The 23,676-nt window shown below is 41.7% G+C and overlaps 4 protein-coding genes across 6 annotated transcripts; 2 read left to right on the top strand and 2 right to left on the bottom strand.

The window, feature by feature from the left end:
- Nucleotides 1-2,428: 2,428 nt before the first annotated feature.
- fbxo45 (F-box protein 45) lies at nucleotides 2,429-6,326 on the bottom strand. The gene is made up of 3 exons (XM_055037591.1): nucleotides 5,312-6,326; nucleotides 4,191-4,547; nucleotides 2,429-3,412 (listed from the first exon to the last, which is right to left on the bottom strand). The coding sequence occupies exons 1-3, from the start codon at nucleotides 5,636-5,638 to the stop codon at nucleotides 3,227-3,229; spliced, it is 870 nt and encodes a 289-aa protein (XP_054893566.1). The 5' UTR covers nucleotides 5,639-6,326; the 3' UTR covers nucleotides 2,429-3,226.
- Nucleotides 6,327-6,823: 497 nt separating this feature from the next.
- fam168b (family with sequence similarity 168 member B) lies at nucleotides 6,824-12,439 on the top strand. Of its 2 annotated transcripts, none has more exons than XM_055037592.1 (7): nucleotides 6,824-6,953; nucleotides 8,100-8,191; nucleotides 8,290-8,376; nucleotides 9,259-9,401; nucleotides 9,488-9,686; nucleotides 9,766-9,890; nucleotides 10,837-12,439. In XM_055037592.1, exons 2-6 carry the CDS (start codon nucleotides 8,122-8,124, stop codon nucleotides 9,876-9,878), a joined length of 612 nt encoding a protein of 203 aa, XP_054893567.1. In that variant the 5' UTR covers nucleotides 6,824-6,953; nucleotides 8,100-8,121; the 3' UTR covers nucleotides 9,879-9,890; nucleotides 10,837-12,439. The 2 variants fall into 2 exon arrangements, with proteins under 2 accessions (XP_054893567.1, XP_054893568.1); XM_055037593.1 differs by having other exon boundaries at nucleotides 8,293-8,376.
- A 718-nt stretch (nucleotides 12,440-13,157) lies between these two features.
- rbbp8 (retinoblastoma binding protein 8) lies at nucleotides 13,158-19,154 on the top strand. 2 transcript variants are annotated; one of them, XM_055037585.1, is made up of 18 exons: nucleotides 13,158-13,513; nucleotides 13,590-13,632; nucleotides 13,709-13,804; nucleotides 14,285-14,376; nucleotides 15,130-15,202; nucleotides 15,432-15,628; nucleotides 15,711-15,803; nucleotides 15,986-16,059; nucleotides 16,647-16,714; nucleotides 16,802-17,069; nucleotides 17,180-17,324; nucleotides 17,828-17,901; nucleotides 18,011-18,128; nucleotides 18,230-18,373; nucleotides 18,454-18,496; nucleotides 18,573-18,660; nucleotides 18,731-18,872; nucleotides 18,946-19,154. In XM_055037585.1, the coding sequence occupies exons 1-18, from the start codon at nucleotides 13,408-13,410 to the stop codon at nucleotides 19,041-19,043; spliced, it is 1,962 nt and encodes a 653-aa protein (XP_054893560.1). In that variant the 5' UTR covers nucleotides 13,158-13,407; the 3' UTR covers nucleotides 19,044-19,154. The 2 variants fall into 2 exon arrangements, with proteins under 2 accessions (XP_054893560.1, XP_054893561.1); XM_055037586.1 differs by having other exon boundaries at nucleotides 15,453-15,628.
- LOC129364746 (transmembrane protein 241) lies at nucleotides 19,142-23,268 on the bottom strand. The gene is made up of 15 exons (XM_055037590.1): nucleotides 23,076-23,268; nucleotides 22,518-22,564; nucleotides 22,371-22,448; nucleotides 22,170-22,251; nucleotides 21,986-22,063; nucleotides 21,339-21,364; nucleotides 21,057-21,108; nucleotides 20,929-20,977; nucleotides 20,801-20,843; nucleotides 20,150-20,185; nucleotides 19,899-19,933; nucleotides 19,730-19,799; nucleotides 19,542-19,635; nucleotides 19,395-19,459; nucleotides 19,142-19,317 (listed from the first exon to the last, which is right to left on the bottom strand). The coding sequence occupies exons 1-15, from the start codon at nucleotides 23,145-23,147 to the stop codon at nucleotides 19,254-19,256; spliced, it is 891 nt and encodes a 296-aa protein (XP_054893565.1). The 5' UTR covers nucleotides 23,148-23,268; the 3' UTR covers nucleotides 19,142-19,253.
- Between the last annotated feature and the right edge of the window lie 408 nt (nucleotides 23,269-23,676).

A 23,676-nucleotide genomic window follows, 5' to 3' on the forward strand; every position in this document is an offset into this window, starting at 1 on the left:
TGAATAGAGCTAGTACATAGGATATGGCCTAACTGCCGGCTCAGTCCTTTTATGAGAAAAAGCTCATTTTAACAAAAAGCTAGAGATGCCTCGTAGGTTTCTCAACTGCGGTGGGTTGGAGCAGTACAGTAAGGGAGGGGGTCAAGCACACTGACACAGGATGTCACTGAAGTAGCATTCTACTACAGCATGTGACATCCTGTGTCTCACAGTCTCCTGATTTCAGGTCTGCATCCCCGTATTGCCACGTCTGCTATCCACTGTGATCTATCAAGATCCAATCACAAGGCCAGGTTCATTTTTATCCCCAATACTTCACCAATAAATGTGAACCACAAAGTATTATAGTTACAAATAGCAGAATGTGTTTGTATCACATGCATATATGCTTGATTTGCGTCCACAAAAGAGCCTGGGGAGTTTTCTCCCTGGAGTTTTCAGGCTTTCCCCTTGCCTGTGTGGGTTCTCTCAAGGTATTCCAGCTCTCATCCACAGTCCAACAACGTAGATGTTGGACATATATATCCTCCACTGACTGCTGGCCAGCAAAGTCCGTAAGGAAGATGGAAGAAAACAGGATGATCTTGTCAAGTGTTTGGTCATGTATAGAACAATGTCCTATGTTTAATCTTAAGACATTTGCGACACCTCCTGGTCATATGAGGAACTGCATGTAAAAGCATTTGATGCTTTCATACTTTCATCCACCTTAAGTGTCTAACTTTGCTGGGGTCAGTAGGTGAGAGATGAGTTATTATCCATAGTTTATTACTATACACTATTTCAGTGTGGTTCTGTTTTAATTCTAATCAAGTAGTTGTATTGCCTAGAGATGCAGAAGATTAGATGACTTAGGTGTGTTTGGAATGGTCGAATCCAAAGCTCGTGACGATGCATTAAAACAGTGCCAGTTGGAAAAATGTTTTTAAGAACACGAACTGGGTGCAAGAAAGGTTAGAACCTGGTTAGAACGCTTGAAGTATTCCAACATAATAAAGACACCAAACACACCTCCACCTCCTTACCAAAGAAACCGAGGTACAGCTGCTGGACGGGAAAAGTATGTCTCTAGACCTAAACCCTTGATAAGCATCAGTGGGGCATCCTCAAAGGAAAGGTGGAGGGACATAAGAAGTCTCACTTCCATCAGCTCCGTGACGCCAGAATGGAGGTAGAGGAAGAGGACTCCAGTGACGAACACTGACGCTCAGGTGAACTCCACGTCCAGGAGAGTACAGGCAGTGCTGAAAACAATAATGGTGGCCATTCAAAATATTGACACATTGGACACAATTTGGACATTTTCATTTGACTTTTGAGTGAGTTATTTTGAGGGGACGGCAAATTTACACTGCTTTACGAGACATACAGTGATTCTTTACACTGTAACAAATTGTCGCCTTCAGTGTTTTCCCATGAAATGGTAAATAAGACATTGTAAGCCTTGAGCCAGAAATGAAATAAAAGTACTAAGAACAAAATACACATTAGTATGCATTAGATATGAGCTAACATATATACATTATGTTAGTTCATAAATGGCTTCTACATAATTTAGCATCTGGTATCGGTGTTGTGATTGAGGCCAGCTCTCTCGTGGATGTTCTCAGATTTCATTTTACAGCAAGTCAGCCGCAGCATAATGTCGTACCTTTTACCATCAAAGAAATCAGCAAACTAAAACAGATTCAAATTTCTTTGAAAATAGTTTTAGATTTCAGAGTACGCAAGCTTTCAGATCATCAAACTAATGGTAATATTAGAAAAAGATCTATTTATTGTCTGTGTCGTTTATCCATTGGGAAAGCTGCAAATTTGGCAGATACTAAGACATTTTCAAGATGGCCACCATGACAAACAGGATTTGCTATAAATATGTACAGACTTTCCCATATAGCATCCAGATTGATCAATGTCACAGGATTCTGTGGTAAAATATGCCATTTGCATGGCAGCCATCTTTGAGTTCAAAGGGTTCGCATACTTCTTTTAAGAGTGATGTCCAAGGTTTGGTGCTTGCGTCATGATTTGAAAGAGTATTTCCACTAAACATTCATGATTCAACAATAAGAAACAGTCTTGGCTTGAAAAGGTGACCATGGGCGAATTCCAAGGCCAAAACCACTGCTGACCCAAAGTAACGGATTCTGTGGAGAAGCAAGATAAAAATGGAACATTGTGGAAGGTTTGTTTCCTGCTAAAATGGGCACAAAACTAATACAATTCAGAAAAAGTACATTTCACCAACAATCACACATGTTGGCGATTGAGAGCTTTTGGGGTTAGCTTTCTTGCTAAATAAATGAGATTGAAATCTGTTCAATTTAAAACATTCTAGTGTGATGACAGGAAAAAAAAAACACAAACAGAAGATTTTATTGAGGATAATATGTGTAAAAAAAAAAATAAACACAAAAATCTTTGTTACTATTGTGGCACCGTGAGGACTTTATTTTCAGGCCATACAACCATACAGTGTCTATAGTACCAGAGATAAAATCACAAAATAAATAACATTTAATACTACAGTAGCAGATTAAAAAGGACACATATTGTCATGACACAGGCAAAGTTTGCACCGTTTATGAAATAATTATGTCTGCAATTCATGCACTCGACAGTTGGCCGTCCATTCGTGAACTTGATCAAAGTGTACCAACAAGTCACAAAGATTGGGTTTCAATTCACTGCGATCCGATTTTGGACAGAACAGACGACTTTGGCTAACCCCCAGAGTGCCGTTTTAACTAACATACTCCAAACAGTTTGCCCTAACGATCACCGTTTCACTTAAAATGCTAAAGTATCACAGTTCAGAGTAGTTCTGGCCTCACTGAAGCAGAAACGACGTCTTACATAATTGTTTAGCATTGTTCATCTGAAATATAGGAAATGAAACGATGCTCTACTGTCCTGTGATCAAAACAGTGCAGCAGCCAAACTGTAAAAGTGGAGTCCTTCCACGTCGGTAAAGAAACATGTTTATGACAGTCCGTGTGTGTTTTTTTCCGTTTTCACGAGTTGTGCGCGCCCTCCCGCGCGTTCTTGTTGCGCTGCAGGGAAACAGCCACACCTTCACTCTAACGTCTGTCATTTCTCAGCCTCAGACTCATTCGAACTTCATGACGGACGGTGGGAAAAGTCTGTTGACAAAAAAAGGGGGGCGCAGGGGCTTCTGCTCCTGTCGGAAGCTTACGTTTAATGCGAAAACGGGGTTAATGTGCGTCTAGCCGTCCAGAGGTTTCCCCAGGTAAACCATTGTGACTTCAGTGTTGCCGTACACGGCGGAGACGGCCGGGAACAGGCAGACTTTTGGAAGTCCGCGGAAAGCAACGCCAAGGAACTCGAAGCCCCTCTCGAAGGCTAGCGTCTTGTCGTCCATGTCTAGAATTACTCGTATTCGCTCCCCGATCTGTGAACAAAAACAGACACATTTGATTACACAGAAACGATCGATTTCGAATGACGACAATTTGCAGAAACTATGAATTGAGAATAGTGATGGGGCAGTATAAAGGTATTATTTCAGCTTTTAAGTGCTTAAATTTTTGGTTTATGGGAATTTTGGGAGTGAAATTCCTTCCAATGAGATATTAGAAAAATGATTGTCTATTGAACAGCCAACCGCAGGCACAAAATTTTGATTTCGTTAATCAAAATACCACTAAAAATGATGCAAAGGTCAAATTTGTAACTGTAAGAATCGAGATTTTTCATTAATAGGATTTTGTTTTTGTTTCCTTCCTGTTTTAAATAAAAGCATTTAGAAGTGCATCACCGAAAACCATCAATTTTTAAAAATTCGGTTCAAAAAGTGAAATACCCCAAACTTTTACTTCTATTATATTGATGATTGTGGCTTACAGCTAATGAAAACTGAAAATTCAGTTCTTCGGAAAAATCACAACATGAAGCGAGATTGAAAATAGAAGGGATTTTTCAAGCAAAAATGTCATCCTACTGAAAACTAGGCTTGTGTGCTGTACACATCTTTTTGCACGAGTTGCAGCTCGCTTGCATTGTTCTGTCCGTTGTCTCGTAGCAGATCATAAATTTTCTATGGTAGCAATCAAGCAAAGTGAGGCCATGATTATTAAAGCTAAATTCTGGTTTTCTGATCATTTTGAATCTCCTAACGTGATTTCACTTCGGCGCAATCGCAGCAAAACTGCGGGACGCGCTGCGCTCACCTGATATTTGGGCGCGTTGTTGCACTGCGGGAAGTTTCCGCTGACCTCCCCGTTGTGAAGTAGGTTGTTGTCGACAAGGTTCCATCCCCAGCTCTGGTCGTCGCTGCCCAGCAGGGCCACGTAGCCCTGGCACTGCATCGCCGCCCGCTTCGTGGCGATGCCTATCACGGCTACAGTGCCCAGGGGCCCTTCCCACCAGATCTCCCAGGCGTGCCGGCCTTCTGTGAAGCCGATTTTGCCCCGCGCGCCGTCCGTACTCTGGGCTATGGGGTTGCGGTGCAGGGTGAAGCCGTTCTTCTTCACGTAAACGTTGCGGGAGCAGTCATGGGAGCTCAGGGCGTGTTGGAAAGCCTTAAGCTGTTGGTAGAAGACAAGACATCCATCGGTCACATGGTTGGCATCTGTCGTGGTTGTTAGTGGCTCCTATAGTTACGCTTTAAAAGGGTTTCAAAAGTTAAATGAGGATTGTCGTCTCGCAGGGACGTTCGGTGCATCTGTTGATTGATTGTTGCCATATCTTTGTGTTATACAGCAACAGAACCATCTACATTTTGTTGCAGCATGGCATTTACACTTTTTCAGATCCTTCTTGATAACAGATATCCAAAGTTTTTCATCCACTTTTGTGCTCAAATCCCAACAAAACACACTTAAGTTTGTGGTTGCAAAGCGACAAAAGGCGAAATGGTTTTACAGAGGAATGAATTGCCTATCTGGTGATCATTGTTGAGCACATCTTCAATGAAACACAGCAACTATCAGGGACAAAAACAATGCATGGTGAAGAATTTAAAAATATATATTTTTTAAATAATCACACCTGTGTTTCTATTGTGTCTTTTCACTTTTAAAGAAGTGAGACTTCACTTTCGTATCGTCTAATTCTATAAGGTCAGATGATGTGTGATAAGATCCACAACAAGTGTTTGAGAAAATCCTCACTCGATCAGAATGAAAACAGAAAAGCACATCGTCCATCCTGCTCAGTCCAGCTTAAAAATAGACATTAAAAACGATTGCAAGCATGCACAATAAGCATATACTAGCTTTATCGTGCTAATAGATGTATCCATCACGTTCCCCACATTCCATTAGAACAAGGCGGGTCTGTGGAAGCCTACCTTCCCCTTATACGTGGGCAGGTTGCACAGGATGTCGGACCGCAGGGCTTCGTCGCTTAGCGTCCGAGAGCTGAGGCTGCGCCACACCTCGCTGTTCTCATCCGCCAGAATGTTGTTCCAATGCCAGCAGACCAACGAGCAGCGCATCAGGTCAAACAGCTCCAGGTACGAGAAGATATGCTCCAGCACTCGGGCTGGCAGCCTCCCGGCCACCCCTGCGCCTCCGCCCGCCGGAGCAGCGTGAGACAAGCCGGCGGAGCTGCAACCGGCCGCCGCCGCTGCGCCCAAACAGGGAGAGCCTCCTCCCCCAGCGGTTGCAACTGACATCGGGGCCCTTGCTGCTCGACGACGACACCGGCCGAGCGAGTAGTTTCAACCGTGTGCTGCGAGGCGACCTCTAAAAGAGCCGGAGCGGCGTCATTTTGCCTGGAAAAGCCCCACGCAGGTCGCAGTTAAACCATGAGCACAGACCCTGCTTTTCCCAGTTCAATGGCTGAATGGAGCGATGCGTCAAGGTCCTGGAAGAGCAGATACAAAACCCCACAGCCTGGCGGGAAAACCGTGTTACTCTGCGATGTGAAACTGTTTGTTTCATTTAGCACTACTGAACCGAATTTAGATCGTGCGAGTCAAACACAGGACAATGAATCACGGCCCATAAATCGGGTTGTTAAGATTTTATCGATCTTTAAGGACCTCGTAGTTGTCATAATAATGAGCTCACAATTTCACAATGTTTACGAAATTTGAGGCTACGTTTTTTTCAAATATTTAATAATAAAAAAAGCACACTCATGGCTTAAACCGTGTCTTTGTGGAATTATAAAATAAAATTTTCTGACCTGTTACGGTTGTATTTGTTATTAAACGTGTCCTCAACATGTGGCTTAAAGTGGACAAAATATTGCTTTATTAAGTAAAAAAAATGAAAGGAGATGGAAAGAGAAAGAAAGTGAAAAAAAAATAACTAACTGCGAAGGGCAAAATAAATCCGAAACGCTTCGTTGTTGCCGTTGCTGCCATATTGTGAGTGGACTTTTGTGTTGAGAGACTTGCAAGAGATTCCAGTGATTTTTAAAAAGGTGAACTTAATGGGGATTTAAATATATATATATATATATATATATATATATATATATATATATATATATATATATATATATATATATATATATATATATATATATATATAAAACGCGAAATTAATTAAATGTAGTAGTTTGCGACTGTGTTCATTTTAGGCACATTTTGTTTCACATTGCTATTTTGAGGTCGTGCAGAAGTCTCTGTTATTTGTATCTAAATACAAATCTTACTGATTAAAAATTACTCACCAAATTCAGCTGACGTGTCTAATTTTTGATTTAAATCCGATAAACTTGGTCTCTTAGTTTCCCTCGATGAACTTGCCACTCTCAATATGGCGGACACGCCTTACGTATCGTTTCCACCGGGGCAACGAAGCCAATGCGGCGAAGGATTTGCGCTATGAAGACCACGTGACGGAACACACCCGGAAGTGACGCGTGGTGCTCAAAAGAGTTAAGCAAAGCATCTGGGAACAAAACACCAGCTAGCTCAGTTTTTATTGAACAGCGGAGGACCGGAGCTGGGAGCAAACACACGGCGGAAACGGCTGACAGTAAGTTCCAGCTCGGGTCGTATTGAGACGAGTCCGAGTTGAGAGTTGTGTGCGGTGTTGGGACAGTCCGTCAGCGCAGAGCACAGCTGTTTCGGTCGCCTGCCGTCCTCCTGTCCGGAGCAGCGCGGCCTGTTGACAAGTCGGTCCCGTCTGCGGGGCTGTCCGGGAACTGTCCCGCGGCTCGCCGCGGTCACACGGTTTGATCCGCAGGTCACACGGGACATGCGAGAAAACCACACGAGGAGCAGGCGCGCCGAGGTCGCCGCAGGTTCTGCACCATTTAAAACCTGCGAGCTAAGCTAGCTTAATGATAACAAAGCGACGTGATGTTTCGGAATTCCTCCGCTGGAAGAGAGGTTGCCATCTTTCCTCATGCACAAGGAGAACACCTGACGTCTTATTGAGCAGAACGCACGCATAGTCCTTGGTGTTGCTAAGAACTACAGGGAAGTGGGATTTTAAAGAAAATCAGAAAGTGGTGCTTAAACAGACTTAATTTTTAAAGAATAATAATAATATTCCAATAAAGTGCCGCTTAAGTTACGTCAAATAAGCAAATTTCATGTGGCTTAAATACCGCCAATGTGGCTAAAACTATTTTATCTAGTATGTTTTTTTTATTATTTTGAAAGTGATATTTTTATTAAGAGATATTGTTTGTTTTTGTTTTGTGCTGAATGCTTACATAAACCAATGCACAACTTTCAACCTTGTTTTTTACGCAAGTATTGACTACTCTAATAATATCAAATGTAGGTTCTAATTAACAGGATTTCCTTCAAAAAAAATGTTCTTTTTTTATGGTAAAGTGATGTAATGGTGTTTCCAAACATCACCTCCAGAGGGCAGCACTACATGTCTAAGCAGGAACTGAGTTTAAAGTCACATGGGGGGACGAGGTTCTGAAACATAAACATTTTATTTGGTTAGCAAACAATATGATGCAAATGAGTCATGTTTTTAGTTTTTTTATTATACTTTGTAGATGAATATGTTGGAGTATAATGTTAAAGGCACATATTTTAGTTTTAAAAAACATGGCTATTGAACATGGCTATTGAATGGTGTATTTTCCACTTTCCACTGGCTTGCCTAACTTGTATCTTAAATATGTTTTGTTTTTATTTGTTATTTTTTTCAACACAGCTACTATAAGCAGACAGACGTCATGAATCCTGTATACAGCCCTGCACCAACAGGGGTCCCCTTCACCAACACTAAGGGTTTGAGCTATCCAGGTAATTTCCTCTGCAGTAGCGCATGCACCCAAAAAAAGAAAAAAAACGCGACACAGATTCATAAAGATTCTCCAAATCGATTTTTTGTTTGTCCACAGCAGCCGGATTCCCTGTCGGATACGCGACCGCCGCACCGGCATACAGTCCCAATGTCTATGCAGGAGCAAACCCGGGCTTCCCCAGCGGTAAGAACTGAACTGTAGCTTTGAACGTTTTTCTTTTACCCTCTCTTACCGTCGGTCCCCACTGCATAATCTGCAAAACAAAAAAAACAACAAAAAAACCCCTGAAAGTTTGTTGCAACTCCAGCGGCATTTTAGGTATTGCTAAAAATAACTGAAATGCTACTGGAGTTTGCAACAGTTGCATTTCACTTTTGGTTTATGGTTTGTCGGTCACATCCTCCAATGATTATAAATTAAAAGTTCCCAATCTAACTTACTGAAAACAAAGCATTAATCACAAAAGAAATTATTCAGTCACATTTGTTAAATAGGACTTGTAATAACTTCACTAACTGTGACTCTTCTTATTTTATTTGGAAAAAAAAAATTGAAATGCGTACATTTTCAATGCCAATTAACTGTTTTAAAACTTTGCAATGTGTGTAAGCAAGAGCAGTTTGTGAGCACATTCTTAAAAAGTCTTTAAATTAAGCTTTAAAATATTTGAAGTTAATTTTAAAAAGGTAAGTTGGCCTCTGATATATTAATCACAGGTGTTAGACTTTGTCTTGGCAGGACTATTTAATTTCATATATTCCATGTATTTTTCTTTTCTCACTGGATTTTTTTTGTCAGGCTAAAGAGTCGCACTCAAACGTCTTTGTTCTGTGACTCGAGGCGGTTGAGAATCCCTCTAACTAGCTGCTAGTATTCGCTCACTGGTTAGCTAGCGAGCTTTTTAGCGTACATCTCCGGTAAGTGCAAATTTCTCACCAGTTGGCTGGACGAAGTTTGTACGTTTGTGTGGTGATACAGGTCCTTAATTCCATTCATAACGGTCTTTAAAAGACGTTTTCAAAGTCGGTGAAACCCTGAATGAAACGACGCGTTTCCTCTCGCCAGGCTATGCCACTGGCACTGCTTTCAAAATGTCCTGCTCTCCCAACACGGGGACCATCCCGCCGTATTCCTCCTCTCCGAACCCGTACCCCACCGCCGTTTATCCTGTGAGGAGCACCTATCCCCAACAGAGCCCTTACGCACAGGTCGGTGACTGGGAACAAGTTTGGACTGTCACGTCTGACGGCGTGATCGTATTTTTCTAAAACTGTTTTGCTCCTCTTTGATCCAGGCGCTAATACCATCACAACAGCAGGGCACCTATTACACGCAGCCGCTGTACGCTGCTCCGCCTCACGTCATCCATCACACGACGGTGGTCCAGCCCAACGGGATGCCCGCGGCCATGTACGCTCCGCCCATCCCTCCCTCTCGCCCCAACGGTGTAACCATGGGGATGGTAGCGGGCACGACCATGGCCATGTCAGCAGGTGAGCTTCGGCGGTTTCCGACACGTTAGCAGTGCGCTTCAGGGCGAAACGAAACGTGTTTGTTTGTGTTTCTTTCTAGGAACTTTGTTGACAAGTCCATCACCAGCACCCGTTGCCCCCCATCAAGTTACGATGCCCACATATCGACCCCCTGGGACCCCAAGCTACAGTTATGTGCCCTCTCAGTGGTGAAGAAACTGAAGCGTGAGTCCTGTGTATGACTGAAAGTCTCTCAATATTGAAATTTTCATGTCCCTTTAACTTTTTCACATTTTATCACATCATAAACATGAGAGTGTTTTTATTAGGATTTTATGTGATAGAGCAGGGGTGTCCCAAAATGTGCTCCGGGACCCATTACCTGTCTTAAAATAACAGGGAAGTGCATTACAGTTAGGTATTGTACTGCATGAGTGAAACTTGAGGTCTAGGAGCCAAATCTGGCCTGCCACAGCTTTTTCTGTGGCTCTCTAGAGAGAGAGAAACTCATAAATAAGACCTTCAAGATAACTGTTCAATATTATTCTAGCAATCATTTCAAAACACTTTTTTAATGTTTACTGCCAAATTACATCAGTCATTCTCTCCTCCTGATCTCAATTCTGCGTCTGCGGAAATTCACGCAAAATCAGCAGGTCCTCCCACTTTTTCGCACTAATTCACAGTTGTGTTTTTTTTGCTAAATTTTCAGCAAAAAAGGTCAACCCATTCGGTTGAAGTGACTGCCAACTCCAACCTGAAGGTGGCAGTATTTCTTACTACTCTGATGCCTCACTTGGCGTCAAGTTGCAGCCAAAATTACAAGTAATAAAAACTCACATTTTACCATTTGCAAAATGTGTTGCAAATGTTTCTAAATTAACACTAATTAAGCTGTAAAAATAAATTTAAAAAAAATCCCAAAGATATTAATTTTAAGAAATAATTCTTGGACGCGGACGCAGCGGTTACCATTTCAACAATTTGTCAATGGGTTTTATCGATACATTCTAGCACAACCGAGCATTGAGAACATTCATGATACTAATATGAAAATTAGTTTGTTTTTGTGTCAAAATGTGAAAAAAAAAACAAAGTTCAAAGGGTGTGAATAGTTCATGAGCAGCGTGCAGAAACCTGTCTTGACTCACGCCCGTTCTTCTCCCTGCAGGTCGCAAAGGCGTTAGATATGCATTCACACTCTACTCCAGTGTTTTTCGCTCTCGGCAGCGGCCTGCCCTCGCAGCGTCTGCAACCACTTAGTCTTCTTCCAGCATAATGTGAATCTAAAACCCAACTAACATAGATCAGAGCCTCATTCCAACATGGAGGGAGCTTGGAAGGGTAGGCTCATCCCCATGTACCCTGCCCCAGTTCCTCTTATACCTACAAGGCTGCATTCCATGTGGCCATCCCATCCACTTCCCTCCCAGTCCCCGCCAGCATCAGCACCTCTGCAGCCTGGCCTCGTATCTCACATCAAACTGCAAAAAAGGAAAAAAGAAACATAAAAAAAGAACCTTTTGCGGATTGTCATGCAGGTTTTTATAGCTTAAACTCTGAAGTGGTAAAAAGGGAGTTCTGTTTTTTTTCCTGTTTATTTTTTTATTATTATTATTATTTGGAGGATACCTATGACGTTGAATGCATGTGTGTGTGTATATAAATATATATATAGATATATGAAGTAATGCTAGCTTGATCTCCCTGCTGTGACAGATGCAAAGTCAATAAAAGGCACACGTCCAAAGGAACTAAGAAAAAGAAAAAATAATAATCTGCAATGCTGAATCACCAGTGACCGTCTCATAAATGTGAAAAAAAAGAGAAGATTTTTCATGCAAAAAACGTGCCTGCGTGCTCCGACGCAGAGTCTTACCATTTCCGCTGCTTTCAATATGTAACGCAAGGTTTTTATTGTTTCTTTAAATGATGCAGCGTCTTTACTATTTTCTTTTTTATTTTACTTCTTTTGTATTTTAGGGTAGAGGGGTGGGTATGGGGAGTGTTTGAGTTCGTGCCTCTGACTGACAGCCATTCCGCAACTTAACCAGCCCGAGTGTTTCATTTCTTTTTCTTCTTCTTCTTCTGTGTTTTTTAGGAAAAGCTGCTTTCTAAAAAAAAAATTTTAAATAAATAAAAAAAAAAAAATAGACAAAAAGACCAAAAGCAGTTTCGGCCTGTTAGAGCTGCAGCGTCTTCGTTTTGGCCAGAAGTGTTCTTTATCAAGGAACGGAGAGAAATTGGGGGGACTCGTTAGACGAGAACGAATGAATGGGAACGCCGTTTTGTGTTTGTGTGTGTGAGGGCGCGAGCGCGCGCGCAAGTAGAAACGGTCTCAATGTTGAAACAAAAAAGAAGAGAAAAAAAAAGTCCATAAAAAGCGGTGCCATACCAGTGCAACATGCTTTAAACGTTCACATCAAAATAGTTTGTGTCTGGGTAGCTCTGATGCACTACAGCATTAAATCACTGCTAACTGTGGCTATGTTAGGAAAACATCATATCGTTCAAGTCCAGTTGTGAATAGCACTACTGAATGAAGGCACTAAGTGAAAACAGTTCAAGATTTTTCTTTTGTTTGTTTGTTTTTACCCTTTGACATGGCTCGCTGTCTTACCTCAAAGTAAACCCACCAGTATCACTCGTTTCAGACATGCTTTTTCTATGTTGCCTCGGTCACCTCAGTTAAATAATCTGTTTTGTAAATGTTATTTTTGTGATTTTGGTTCATGTTTTGTACTCTAAAAATAAAAACCAACTATAAGGGAAAACCTCTGTTTCTTCTTCTTCCTTTTTTTTTGTTGAATCAAATACTTTCCACAGAATAAATAATGACTATACATTCAGGCGTAAGTAGTTCCCTTGACTATAATTAGCATCACTAGCAAAGATGTGCACAAAAGGTGATGCATGTTGTTAACCTTGCTTACCATTCTGCTCACAATTTGTGGAGTCAAAAGAGATTACACCAACAGTTTAAAACTTATTGTATTATTATTTATTTACTGCAACAAATGTAGGCCATAATTGCATGGCATTTTCTTTGGTATTGTTTTTGAAGAGTTAAGGGAAATTTGCCTCTGGCATTTTATATTTTGATTAATTATTAAAGACCAACTTTTCTTGAAAGTTATTTGCCTCTATTTTTCAATAAGAAGCTACAAAAACACATTTTTTCTCGTTGGAAGTTGCAAACTGCCTTCCAATACACAATATGCAATTATTGCTATTATTTTTCGTTTTGGATTCTTGTTTTAAAATATAATATTTTTTAGAAATATCTTTCTCGTCCGAATAAACTATATGTTTTCCTACCTTATAAAATCCTGAGAATATATATTGAAGTTTTTCGTTGCAATGTGGCAAAATATTTCCTCAAGTCACCTTGTGAAAGTGTAAGAGTTTGCCTTGAACAGCAGAGGGCGCCAGAGCCAAAGGAGCTCAGCGACCAGAAGAAGACTTCCCATGATGCAGCACGGCGCGCTAACTTCAAGGTGGAGAGACATGTTTGTTTTTAGTTCCGCGCAGATATTTGTCACTTTACTGTAGCGGTGTTTCAAATCTGTTGGTGTGGATACTGTTCGTGTCATTTCCTTCGAGCTAAATGAGCCGCAGAGAATTAGTCCAACTCTATTTTCTTGTTTCTTTGTAGTATTATAGTAGCTGAAGCTTTCTTGGAAGATCGGAGTCTGGCCTACATTTAAAGAAATGAGACAATAACCTGTTGACGGGACAAAGGATGACAAGCAGCCCAGGACACCGCAGCGGCTCCTCCGTCGGTTCCGCTGACCTGTTTGAGGACGTCTGGAGGCAGCTGAAAGACTGCCACCAGAACACTGTGCAGGGTAACACACCGAGGTCACGTGAAACTCATTTAAACTGTGTTTTAGACACTAGCGTTCAGCATTTTTCCCTCTCTAGAATACGAGTCGAAAGTGAGCAAGCTGAAAAAGGACCGCTGTCTGTGAGTTTGCTGCACCGTTCGCTGACTGCACTGGTCGGCCGCCAGCCCAGCTCAGATCAACTTTGTTTCGTTACAGAGACGCTCAGAAGCTGGATGTGTTTTATAATCGCAACCTGCGGCTCAAGGAGCAAAACAAAAGCCTGCAGGACTCCGTCAGCCTGCTGGAAGACAGGTAGCCTCCTCACAGACTTTTGGGTAAACGGTATGATGGATCTGGTTGCATTGCAGTGCCACATCTGACAAGGGAACAAAGTTAGGACAGTTCAAAAAATAAAGTAAAAGCATGCTTTGCAGGTCAAAGTTACATTTATTTCGAATGCACATTCAGAAGCTAAAAGCTCAAATAGCTCCCAAATAAGAATGAGACTGAAGCAATTCAGAGACAACTGAGGCATTTATAAACCAATAGGAAGATTTTTAATGTAAATCTCAGTGCATTGAGTGGAGATTATGCCTCCATAATTATTGCATCTTTCTTAGGGGACACCGGTATCAAATTTGTTTCAAATTTGATACAAATTGCATCACTGATATGATTGATACAATTTGAATTGTATCAAATGTGATCCACTTCAAATTACATCACATTTGAAGTGTCACAATTTTGCTGTTAGACATCCAGCAAACTAATAAGAACATTTCCTGTTTCCAGGCTCCGTGTCGCAGAGTGTGGTCGATGTGCTGTCTTGGAGGAGAAGCTGAAAAGCAGTCAGGATCAGAATCTGGATGTCATCACTAAACTAAGTAAGTTTTTTTCCCCTATACTAAGAGGCACTTTCAACCATCTTTTAGCTTACATAAACTTAAACTTTAATGTTTGCGTGTTGCCATAACGGCTCTGTAAACCAACCCAGGGTTATAAACTCGGCACATTCATCATGTAAAATAGGTGGAGCTAAAACAAGAGCACCAATAAAGCGGCAGAAAGAAAGATGGCAGGTACACAAATCAATAAGGTTGTCGATGTTTTAGTCTAAAGTATTAAAGCTGCAGTAACCCTAACCCTAAAACTATTATTTTTACATGTTTTTAAACTTGTCACCATGTTGTGACAGAATGGTAGGAGACGGATAATCTGTGAAAGAAAATTGAGCTCTTCTGCCTTTCCTCAGTCCGACCAATCAGAGCCAGGAGGCGGGTCTTTGCGCTGTGAATCACACATCATTGTGGCTGGTAGCCCCCTCACAGACTTTCCCCACCCGTTCCCCATAATGCTCTCTGATGGTTGAAAGTCATTTAAACTAATTGATGTACAATGAGAGAAACCATTCGATCGTGCAGCCAAAGATGTTTTAAAAGGTTTATTTTAAAAAAAATCTGATACAAGTATTAAGAGGTTCAGTTGTTGATTAAAATATTGATTATTCTACTTACCAAAGCCTGAGTAACCATGTGCATTATGAACCTTTGTCATTCTGAGCATCACTGGGCATAACGATCTTACATTCTGGGATGTATTCAAGAGTTTGTTTGTTTTTTTTATCTACCTTGTTCCAGGAAATGAGAATAAAAACCTGGAAGATGAAAACAGAAATCTTCAAGCTGAACTGCAGAAGATGAAGATGCTTCAGTAAGTCTGCTAGCTTAAATAAATGCAGCATGAAATGTAGTTTTTCAAACTAAACATTTGTATAATTAATGATCTTATTAGCAGTGTATCTGGTGTTCAAAAGACAAAAAAAAAAAAACTATATCTGGAAACTGAACCCAGGTCTTGCTCTCTGATACTTTTAGCAACTTTTTCAGGTTCTGGTGTCAGACAGGAAGGTAGAGGAAGGTTTCACTTCCCCTTTCATCAGCAGATGTTGTTTTTGCATCAGTGCGGACCGCGAGGAGACATCAGAGCACGACGAGGGAGTCATCCCGGACTCGCCGATCCTGACCAGCTCGCTGCCTGCGGCTAACAAACTGAGGAAACGTAAACACCCCGACAAGAGCAGACGTGTTCGTTATGCCGAGACGCCGCTGCCGCAGAAGAATAACTCCCTCTTTAATGGTCGGTCCCATCGTGAGGCACCAACAAACAGCTTTCATGGCGATAAAATATGTCTAAATCAGTTTTTTTGTTCTCATTGAAGAGTTGAAGAACGAGGCTGATGCAGGCGCAAAGAATTCTGGGAGAGAAGTGCTTGTGCCAAACACTTGTGAACTGGACACATCCCAGAGCTCAAGTATGTGCACATCTGCTGGGTTTTACAGTTTAATGACACCAGAAAGAGGGGGAAAAAATACATAAAGAAAATACATATTTACATATTTACCAAGTATAAGACTCGTACTATTCTTTGCAGAATTTCAGATTAAGATTCTGTAAAGTTTGTGGACTCATATTTTGACATTCTTATTATTCCAGATGACATGAAAGAAGAAACTGAGGAGGTAGTTGCAGAAACGTGCGCTCTAGAGGTGCTTGGCTGTCGTCATCTTGTAAGTACAGTTCTGTGTGATTAAGTCACACATACAGAGCCCAACATATGAATATATGTATCAAAAATTGATTATTTTATTGCACTAGTGATGGATCTTGTGAAATATTTCTACATTGTGGAGCAAATTGCTTATAAAATGCAAGTCAGACGTGCTGCATTTGTTTGAACTCCTAACAAATTTCCACAAAATAAAAGTCATCAACATGCTTTTCTTAAATGTACACTTATAGGTTGATTAGAGAGTCCATCACTTTCCATTAACTGGAGCCTCTCTTCAGAATGAAAACGATAAACTGAAAATACTACCTTCCTAAATCTACAGTCAGAGCAATAATTGAAAGTTTGAAACACTTGAAATACGACAAGAAAGTCTGGGCAAAGAACCAACAGGAAGCTGAATGCTTCCTGTTGTAAAATATCTCCCTGTCCTACCATCACAAATGCCAACAGGAACTGTGTGCTTTTGGTCATTGTATGTTGAAAGAACTACGGTGAAGGCTCTGTGATGCTGTGGGCCTGTTTTTCATCCCAGCCAACTTGACAGGTTTCTGTTCTTCTTCTTTCATTTTAAATCTGTTGCCTTAGGAAGCCGAGTTGATTCCACGTCATGAAAACGACACAAAAAATATCTGGAAGGGCAACGCTCGTTTAAGGCAAGCACGACGACATTTGATTATGTCAGATCCTTCTGTTTTATCAGCAAGAAGTTCTAATCACCTTTTATTCCCCACACTTTCAAGGCCTTTCTCTTCGGCAGCACAGATCCGCAGTCCAGACTCGACCACGGAGAAATCGCCGTCTCTTCTTCCGAGTATTAAACGCTTCTCTGAGGAAGGTTCCTTTTGCTGGGGCAAACGGAAGAAGGAGGACAGTGGCACTGAGCAGCAGGCAGAAGGCAGAGCGGGGAGTAAAGAGAAGGTGGATGATCAGAAGGAAGCTAAACCCTTACAACTTGAAACCACTAGCCATTCTGCCACACTTGGCTTCAAACAGCAGCCGGACAATGAGGTGGCAATGCCTTTCTTAAATGATGTTTTAACTCAATTTCCAAGACCTTCAAGAGTCTCAGAATATTTGTCAGAAATACAGTTTCAAAAAAATTGCTCATTGTTCCACAGGGTCCAAACCAAATGCTGAAAATCTCTTATGCAAGTCCCACTTTCAAGAAGCCACTGAGTAAAGCTGGAGACCAACCAGATGGAAGTAGAAGAGCGCCTCCGCAGGATCGGAGTGTGTCACAGAAATGCCTTCAATCGAACAATGGTCAGTCATTTACAGCATAAGCTAATTTTAGTTACCAATTAACCAATTATTTTGACGATTAATCGGTTATTTAATGGTAACACTTGTGGTAATTGTTAATCCAATAAATTGTTGATTATTCTTTGGATTAATCAGCAAATAAATGGGTAGCAAAATGTGGTTGATTTTTTTTTTTTACTTATTTTATTTTTATTATACATAATTTGAACCAGGACAAGTTAAAACTAAGCCTCTTGAGAACTTTTGTTCTCAAGAGGCAACAAAAGTTCGTATAGATCGTATTTTCAAAGTTTTTTTTTTTTTTTTTTTGTTTATCTTAGATTCAAAATTGATGTGTGATTCTCCCACTTTTTACTTAATTACTTCTCTGGATGTATTTTCAGAAAATGGCCTATTATGGGATGTAAAACAATCAAGTTACTGAATTAGTTGACGATTGTTTCAATGATCAATTCTTCACGATTAATTGTTTCAGCCATGTACTGAATGTGATGTTTTCCCAGCCGACAGGAAGGAAAAGGTGGAGTCCACGTGGAGCGTCGACCCGGCGCTCGCTTTGTCCGTCTTTGAGAGCGAGGTACGGCATCGGCAGCTTTTGTGGTTCCATCTTCACTCACAGCGCCTTGAATAAAATATCCATAATTCCGAAGTGTTTTTGAAAAATACTTTCTGTGCTGCGTTTTTAGGAGGTGGAAGAGGAACAGCGACCCGGAGAGCTGGCAGACACCGACTGCACCTGGGTCAGCCACAGCATGCTGCAGCGCCGAGCAGAGGACAGTCAGGACAGGGAAAGTGACAAGTCTGGTATAGATAATTTCTTTATTTTTTTTTCAGTAAGCGGGCGGAGAAATTAGGTGGTTAATTTCCATAAGTAATAAATAATCTGCCACGTTTAATTTTCCAAGGACTCGGCGAAAAGGCCAACGACAGTTTGGATATGATGTTTGATGCAACAACCTTTGGGGAGTACAAGTCGTACACCTGCTCCAGCTTGGATCTGAGTCAGCATTGTGATGGGGCTGATGATGCCGAGGAAGTTGAGATTAACGGTACGCGTCTAGGTTGACAGAATCAATCAATCACCAGGCACCTATTTTGAGTTGGATTTTTGATTTACCGATCAAACTAGATCAAGATCTTCCAGAAACTCCTGCATGCTACAGCAAAACCCGGTAAGAAAGCTTTTGATCAACACTTTTCGATCTTTCGAGGGTTGCATGAGTTCAAATGCATTCCTGTACGCCACAGGCAGCCGACGTTTGCACACGTGGCCGTCGTTCGCAAGAAAGACGAGAGGAGAAAACTGAAGGGCACCACATGCAAGGAATGTGAAGTGGTGCGTATTCTGAGTTGGAGCCTGTCCTGAAACGTTGGGTTTTGTTGAAATAATTCCCCGTTCCTTGCAGTACTACGCTCATCTGCCCGAGGAGGAGAAACAGAAGAAGTTATCCGCTTGCTCCAGGCATCGATACCGCTACATTCCACCCTGCACCCCGGAAAACTTCTGGGAAGTCGGATTCCCGTCAACACAGACCTGCATCGAAAGAGGTAACCGACTTTAAGACAGGACGACTGCAACCTTTCAATACCTTGAGCTGAGAGCTTTCTGTGTCTTGCTCAGGTTACATCAGGGAGGAGAAGAACCCTGAGGCCCGTTCACGAAGGCGACAGCCGTTTAATGTTTTGTTCACCCCAAAAAAAATCCAGAAGCAGAGCTAAAACCGTTCAGCTCTACAGATGTTACCTGAGCTGGACGTTCCAGCTGTATATGCATCTGCAAAAACTTCGTGCTTCCTATAGAACTGTAAGATAAGAGACATGTGCTACATGTAGTTTTATTTCGAGTATCAGAAAACAAGACATTTTTTTAAAAAATGTGAAATAGTACAAAAAACATTAAATCTCTCGAAGAAGTGCAGATTTTTGTCTTTATGGTAGAGATTGTCTGTCTGAATACAGCAGCAGTGCCTCTCCAACATGGCTGCCAATCACACTGTAAAAAACACAAATAAAATGTTTTTATGTAATTTCACAATGCATATTCTCTAGAAATCAGAGTGAAATTCTTACCAAAGGAGAGACGCAGAGTTGAAGTCCATGTTGAAAACCAAAGGAGAGAGGAGCATGGCTGTGAGCTGGGAGGAAACGGCACCACATAAATGACCTCCTATCCATCTGAAAGCGGCTGCCGACCGTCGGACAGTTTGTGACGCTTACCTTGGACAGAAAAACCCAGACCCTGAAGTGCTCGAGGGACGGCCCACGTTTTAATCTGAGCGTGGCCAGCAGCAACAAAAACCCCAACAACGCACTGCAGAGGCAGAAACACAAGAGTTGAATTAAAAAAAAAACACAGTTTTACGTTTAACATTAAGCCATCACTATACGCCGCAGTCTGCAGTCACCTGGCGCAGCAGCCGCAGTGAAACGTGTGGGACTGGAGGGAGGGGAACTCCAAGGCACCGGTGATGTCACCTGCAGGGAGACGGAAGTCGTCCGATGGAAATACGCACGCGCCGAGCTGCGTGAATTCATATCGAAAGGTGCGCTAAATTGCCACTCGGTCGGCCATACCTGTTGGATGAGCAGCAAGACCCAGCAGCAGCACGCTGGTTCAAACACAAGGACAGCTGCTGAATATTTGTGTGAAAGACAAACAATCCTAATAGAGCTGGTTAAAACGTCCCCTGAAGACTCAGATGTGTCCCGTTGACTAGCTGTCTTCTGCTACTTACAGCCCTGCTTTGGGACTTTTTGTATGTTTGTCACGAAATTAACAAACAGAAATTCCCATGAACTCTGATTTAATACAACTGTATTCTTACCTGAACAAGTAGTTGATGCATTGCTGTTCAATGTCACTAAAATAGAAAAAACAAAATGATTTTTTTCTTCTTTTTTTCTAACTGAGGGAAGTGGTTTAATTAATAAAACATTTAAATATGTAGTTACTGTTTCACTTTGGCATTCATTTCTTTCAGGATACCACAAAGCTGAGATTTTTCTGTTATATCTCCTGATGGTTTATAATGGGTGATGTTCTGGACAAACAAACCCGGATTTGAGCTCCTGATTATAAAATGAACTTTGCATATGTGCAGGGAGCCTGAAATGCATCACATGATCAGATGTGCGATCTTCAAGGATTAAGAAAGAGGAAAAAAAGAGAGATCTGGCTGAACCATCACATCTTGGAAATACACGGTCCTGACGAAACCTATTTGCCCTCTTAGATTTCTGTTCAAATATTTCAGCTCAGACAAGAAAGATGGGAAAATACAACCATGTTTAATATTGTGCTTGTAGCAAAAAGCTCTCAAAACCACCTATATATAAACTTTGTGAAAATTGCTTTGCTCGCTCGCGAGAAGGCTGCAAACTTCTGGGGAAAACCACCTTTTCACATAGAACCAAACCGGTAGCCTTTTTGTTTTCACTCAGATTATCTTAACTACAACTACATGTGTTCTACTAACCTCAGATTCGTGGACTTGTGAACTTGAAACACTCTGTATGCGCCTGGAAACGACAGATCGGTCATGCAGAGGACGCTTCGGACTTAGAGCCGAGCGCGCCGGGATCCGCTGCACACCGCCGAACTTACCCACGCAGGAGAGGTGGCACAGAGCCCAGACGTAGCCGCTGCGGTCAAACTGTGAAGACAGCGTAGAGTAGCAAGACATGTGGCAGTGTCGGCGTTGCACCCGCCGGTTGGTTGCGGCGAGCCGTTACCTGAGGGTCACACAGGGGCAGGTTGATGGCCGACAGCAGCAGGAGGCAAACGCTGCATCGGGGAGATGGATAATATAGACGCAAAAATTTATATCTCGGTATTGTAAATTACAAGTGTTATAAACACATTGCGTGTCCAATTTGTTCCACGCGATTTGATGTTACTTTTCATCCAAAGCCGCGCTTACACACATCTAAGACCCGATAAGGAGCAGATCTTTCTTTAGGTGGTAACATTCTTTCGATTTTTTTATGACCAAAGTGGCTGAGGGAAAGGCTCACCTGATTATTTTCAGCCGCTGTGTCTTCTGCAGGACAAGAGAGAAACACAAAACTCATGTCACGAACAAGAATCCAATTTTGACCGACTAAATTGTTCGTGCACATAACGAGTTCTCGGATCGAAAAATCGTGCAGGCTGTGTTCAAGGCGCAATGAGATGAACACCAACTAATTCTTGATGTTCCCGTCGGGTCATTGTCTGAATTACTTGAGTCTTTTTTGTTTCTTTCTTTTTCTAAGAAACCAGATGTTGGTTCCTGAATGACTGTCAGCTGTTTGACTCTAGATCTCAATCTAAATCCAAATCTCCTACGTTTTGTTTCTTAGAAAAAGAAAGAAACAAAAAAGACTCAAGTAATTTGTGCAACCACAATCACTTCATTGAAATTTTACAAGAGAGACCCAGGGCTGGATTTAGGATAGTTAACGGCCCCTACAGTGAGAAAACCCTCTGTTTTTCCTATAAAAACAGTGTCCTCCGTCAGAGGCTTCTTCAAATTTGCCGTGGTACAGACCGCTACAGGAGAGCCCATCCTGAAACCACAACAGATACCGCTGTATTCTCTGGTTCTTTATTTTCTTCTGACAGAACTGAGCCGCCCAGACACGACAAAATAACGCAGACAGCAGGCAGTGAATGCACTTACCTCTCTGTGAACGGCGCGGGCGATTATGTGACTAACGACATGGGAGGAATTCTGAAGAGTGAAGAAGAAGGGAATGTCCTGTGCAAGAAAAAAAAAAACAGTGAGAAACCACAGTACGTACCGCACAAGTAAAAAAAAATAAAAACATTAAAAAAATTATTTGTGCAGTTATTTCGTCACTCACTATTCGTGACAAGGCCCTGGAGCCTGCGTATATATTTCCCACAAAAAGGAATGAGCCCGGAAGCCAGGAGAGAGCAGCGGATCTGTAAAGGGCACACACACACACACACATACACACACACACGCACATACACACACACACACAAGATATGTCTGGAAAGCTGGTAGAACATAAACAGCAAGAGGAGCAGCAGGGGAATACCTGGGGATGCGACTCATCTCCACCCAGCCCAGCTTTCCGGACAGCAGAAGCAGGGCGGCTCCAACAAATGTCTGCCATCTTGGGAAATCAATCTCTTTGTTACTTTGTGTGTGAAGAGGTAGTGTTGGTTGGTTTTGACCTACTTACCCTTGAAATAAAGTTGGATAGGTGAATTTCAACACGGACAGGACAAACTGCAACACAGAACGGTTGGGTTATATATGAAAAAGAATAGTGTGGTGTCATCATTCATTATTAGTGTTGAGAATTATTTTTAATGAAACTATTCCACCCTGGTCTCAGCACGTTTTCTTCAGAAACAGCCTCCATTTTTTTTTTTGTTCCATCCACTTTCACTCTCCCCAAAGCATGATGCTGCCACTTCCATCACCCTTGCTTCAGTATTGAGGATGATGTTTTGCATAATCTCATTTGCACAACCTCTTCTGGAGACACTCGGCAGCACTCGATTTTACTTAGAGGTATCAGGAAAAAAAAAAACGCAAGTCCAGAACACTTGGGGGGTGCGTGGTCACGTGGTTACGCAACAACATAAACGTCAATCTATGGTTGCAGCTGCCTTTGGGGATAACACAGCAATACCCTGGCTGCGTTTTGAATCACACGACACACACACAAAACAACAACAACAACAACAACAACCCCTCTTTACAGTAAAACCAGGCATTTATAGACTCCCCTCACCTTATTCGTGAAACATGACACAACGAAGACGCAGCTGAACGCGAGGCCGGACGCGAGGCTTCCCCAGTGCATGATGTTCCACAGACAGTCTGCAGAACATACATTGTGTCTGTGCGAACCCTACATTTGACACAATGTGTAACGTAATGTATCGGAAACTTCCCTCGCTGAAGACACGTCAAGACGCCAAACAACAAAGATCGTCTGCTAATGGTGTGAGGACGCACTCGCGGGGTGCCCGCCTGCAGACGTAGACATTAAATGAATTATTATTATTATTATTATTATTATTATTATTATATTATTATTATTATTATTATTATTGTTGTTGTTGTTGTTGTTGTTGTTATGTCCAACAATAATAGCAAAAACACACAGAATGTCGCATCCCACTCAGCCCACTAAAACCTTTTTATTTGTAGGAATACAAATAAAAATAACTTCCAAACTTGAGTTCATCTGTCTGTTTGTTTTTTCTCTTTCAGCCAGTGAATGTAACAAAATAACAGCAAAACATAAGTGACCATAAAAAAAATGTATATAACCGAAACAATTAGATCAAACAGTCGGATAAAAACGTTTCTTCCATAAACAGTGAAAA

The sequence above is a fragment of the Poeciliopsis prolifica genome, unplaced genomic scaffold, assembly GCF_027474105.1.
Source record: "Poeciliopsis prolifica strain line A6 unplaced genomic scaffold, Auburn_PproV2 SCAFFOLD012, whole genome shotgun sequence".
In the NCBI taxonomy this organism is placed as follows: Eukaryota; Metazoa; Chordata; class Actinopteri; order Cyprinodontiformes; family Poeciliidae; genus Poeciliopsis; species Poeciliopsis prolifica.

Bases quoted from the DNA above. Each gene is read 5' to 3' on its own strand.
- fam168b (XM_055037592.1), top strand. From the start codon at position 8,122: ATGAATCCTGTATACAGCCCTGCACCAACAGGGGTCCCCTTCACCAAC. The intron at 8,192-8,289 runs GTAATTTCCTCT...GTTTGTCCACAG, and splicing joins TAAGGGTTTGAGCTATCCAG to CAGCCGGATTCCCTGTCGGA. The intron at 9,402-9,487 runs GTCGGTGACTGG...TCTTTGATCCAG, and splicing joins AACAGAGCCCTTACGCACAG to GCGCTAATACCATCACAACA.
- rbbp8 (XM_055037585.1), top strand. From the start codon at position 13,408: ATGACAAGCAGCCCAGGACACCGCAGCGGCTCCTCCGTCGGTTCCGCT. The intron at 13,633-13,708 runs GTGAGTTTGCTG...GTTTCGTTACAG, and splicing joins CTGAAAAAGGACCGCTGTCT to AGACGCTCAGAAGCTGGATG. The intron at 18,374-18,453 runs GTACGCGTCTAG...CGATCAAACTAG, and splicing joins CGAGGAAGTTGAGATTAACG to ATCAAGATCTTCCAGAAACT.
- fbxo45 (XM_055037591.1), bottom strand. From the start codon at position 5,638: ATGTCAGTTGCAACCGCTGGGGGAGGAGGCTCTCCCTGTTTGGGCGCA. The intron at 4,548-5,311 runs GTAGGCTTCCAC...TTCTACCAACAG, and splicing joins TGCCCACGTATAAGGGGAAG to CTTAAGGCTTTCCAACACGC. The intron at 3,413-4,190 runs GTGAGCGCAGCG...TTTTGTTCACAG, and splicing joins ACAACGCGCCCAAATATCAG to ATCGGGGAGCGAATACGAGT.
- LOC129364746 (XM_055037590.1), bottom strand. From the start codon at position 23,147: ATGCACTGGGGAAGCCTCGCGTCCGGCCTCGCGTTCAGCTGCGTCTTC. The intron at 22,449-22,517 runs GTAAGTAGGTCA...TGATTTCCCAAG, and splicing joins TATCCAACTTTATTTCAAGG to ATGGCAGACATTTGTTGGAG. The intron at 20,186-20,800 runs GTTAGTAGAACA...TTTCTATTTTAG, and splicing joins CACAAGTCCACGAATCTGAG to TGACATTGAACAGCAATGCA.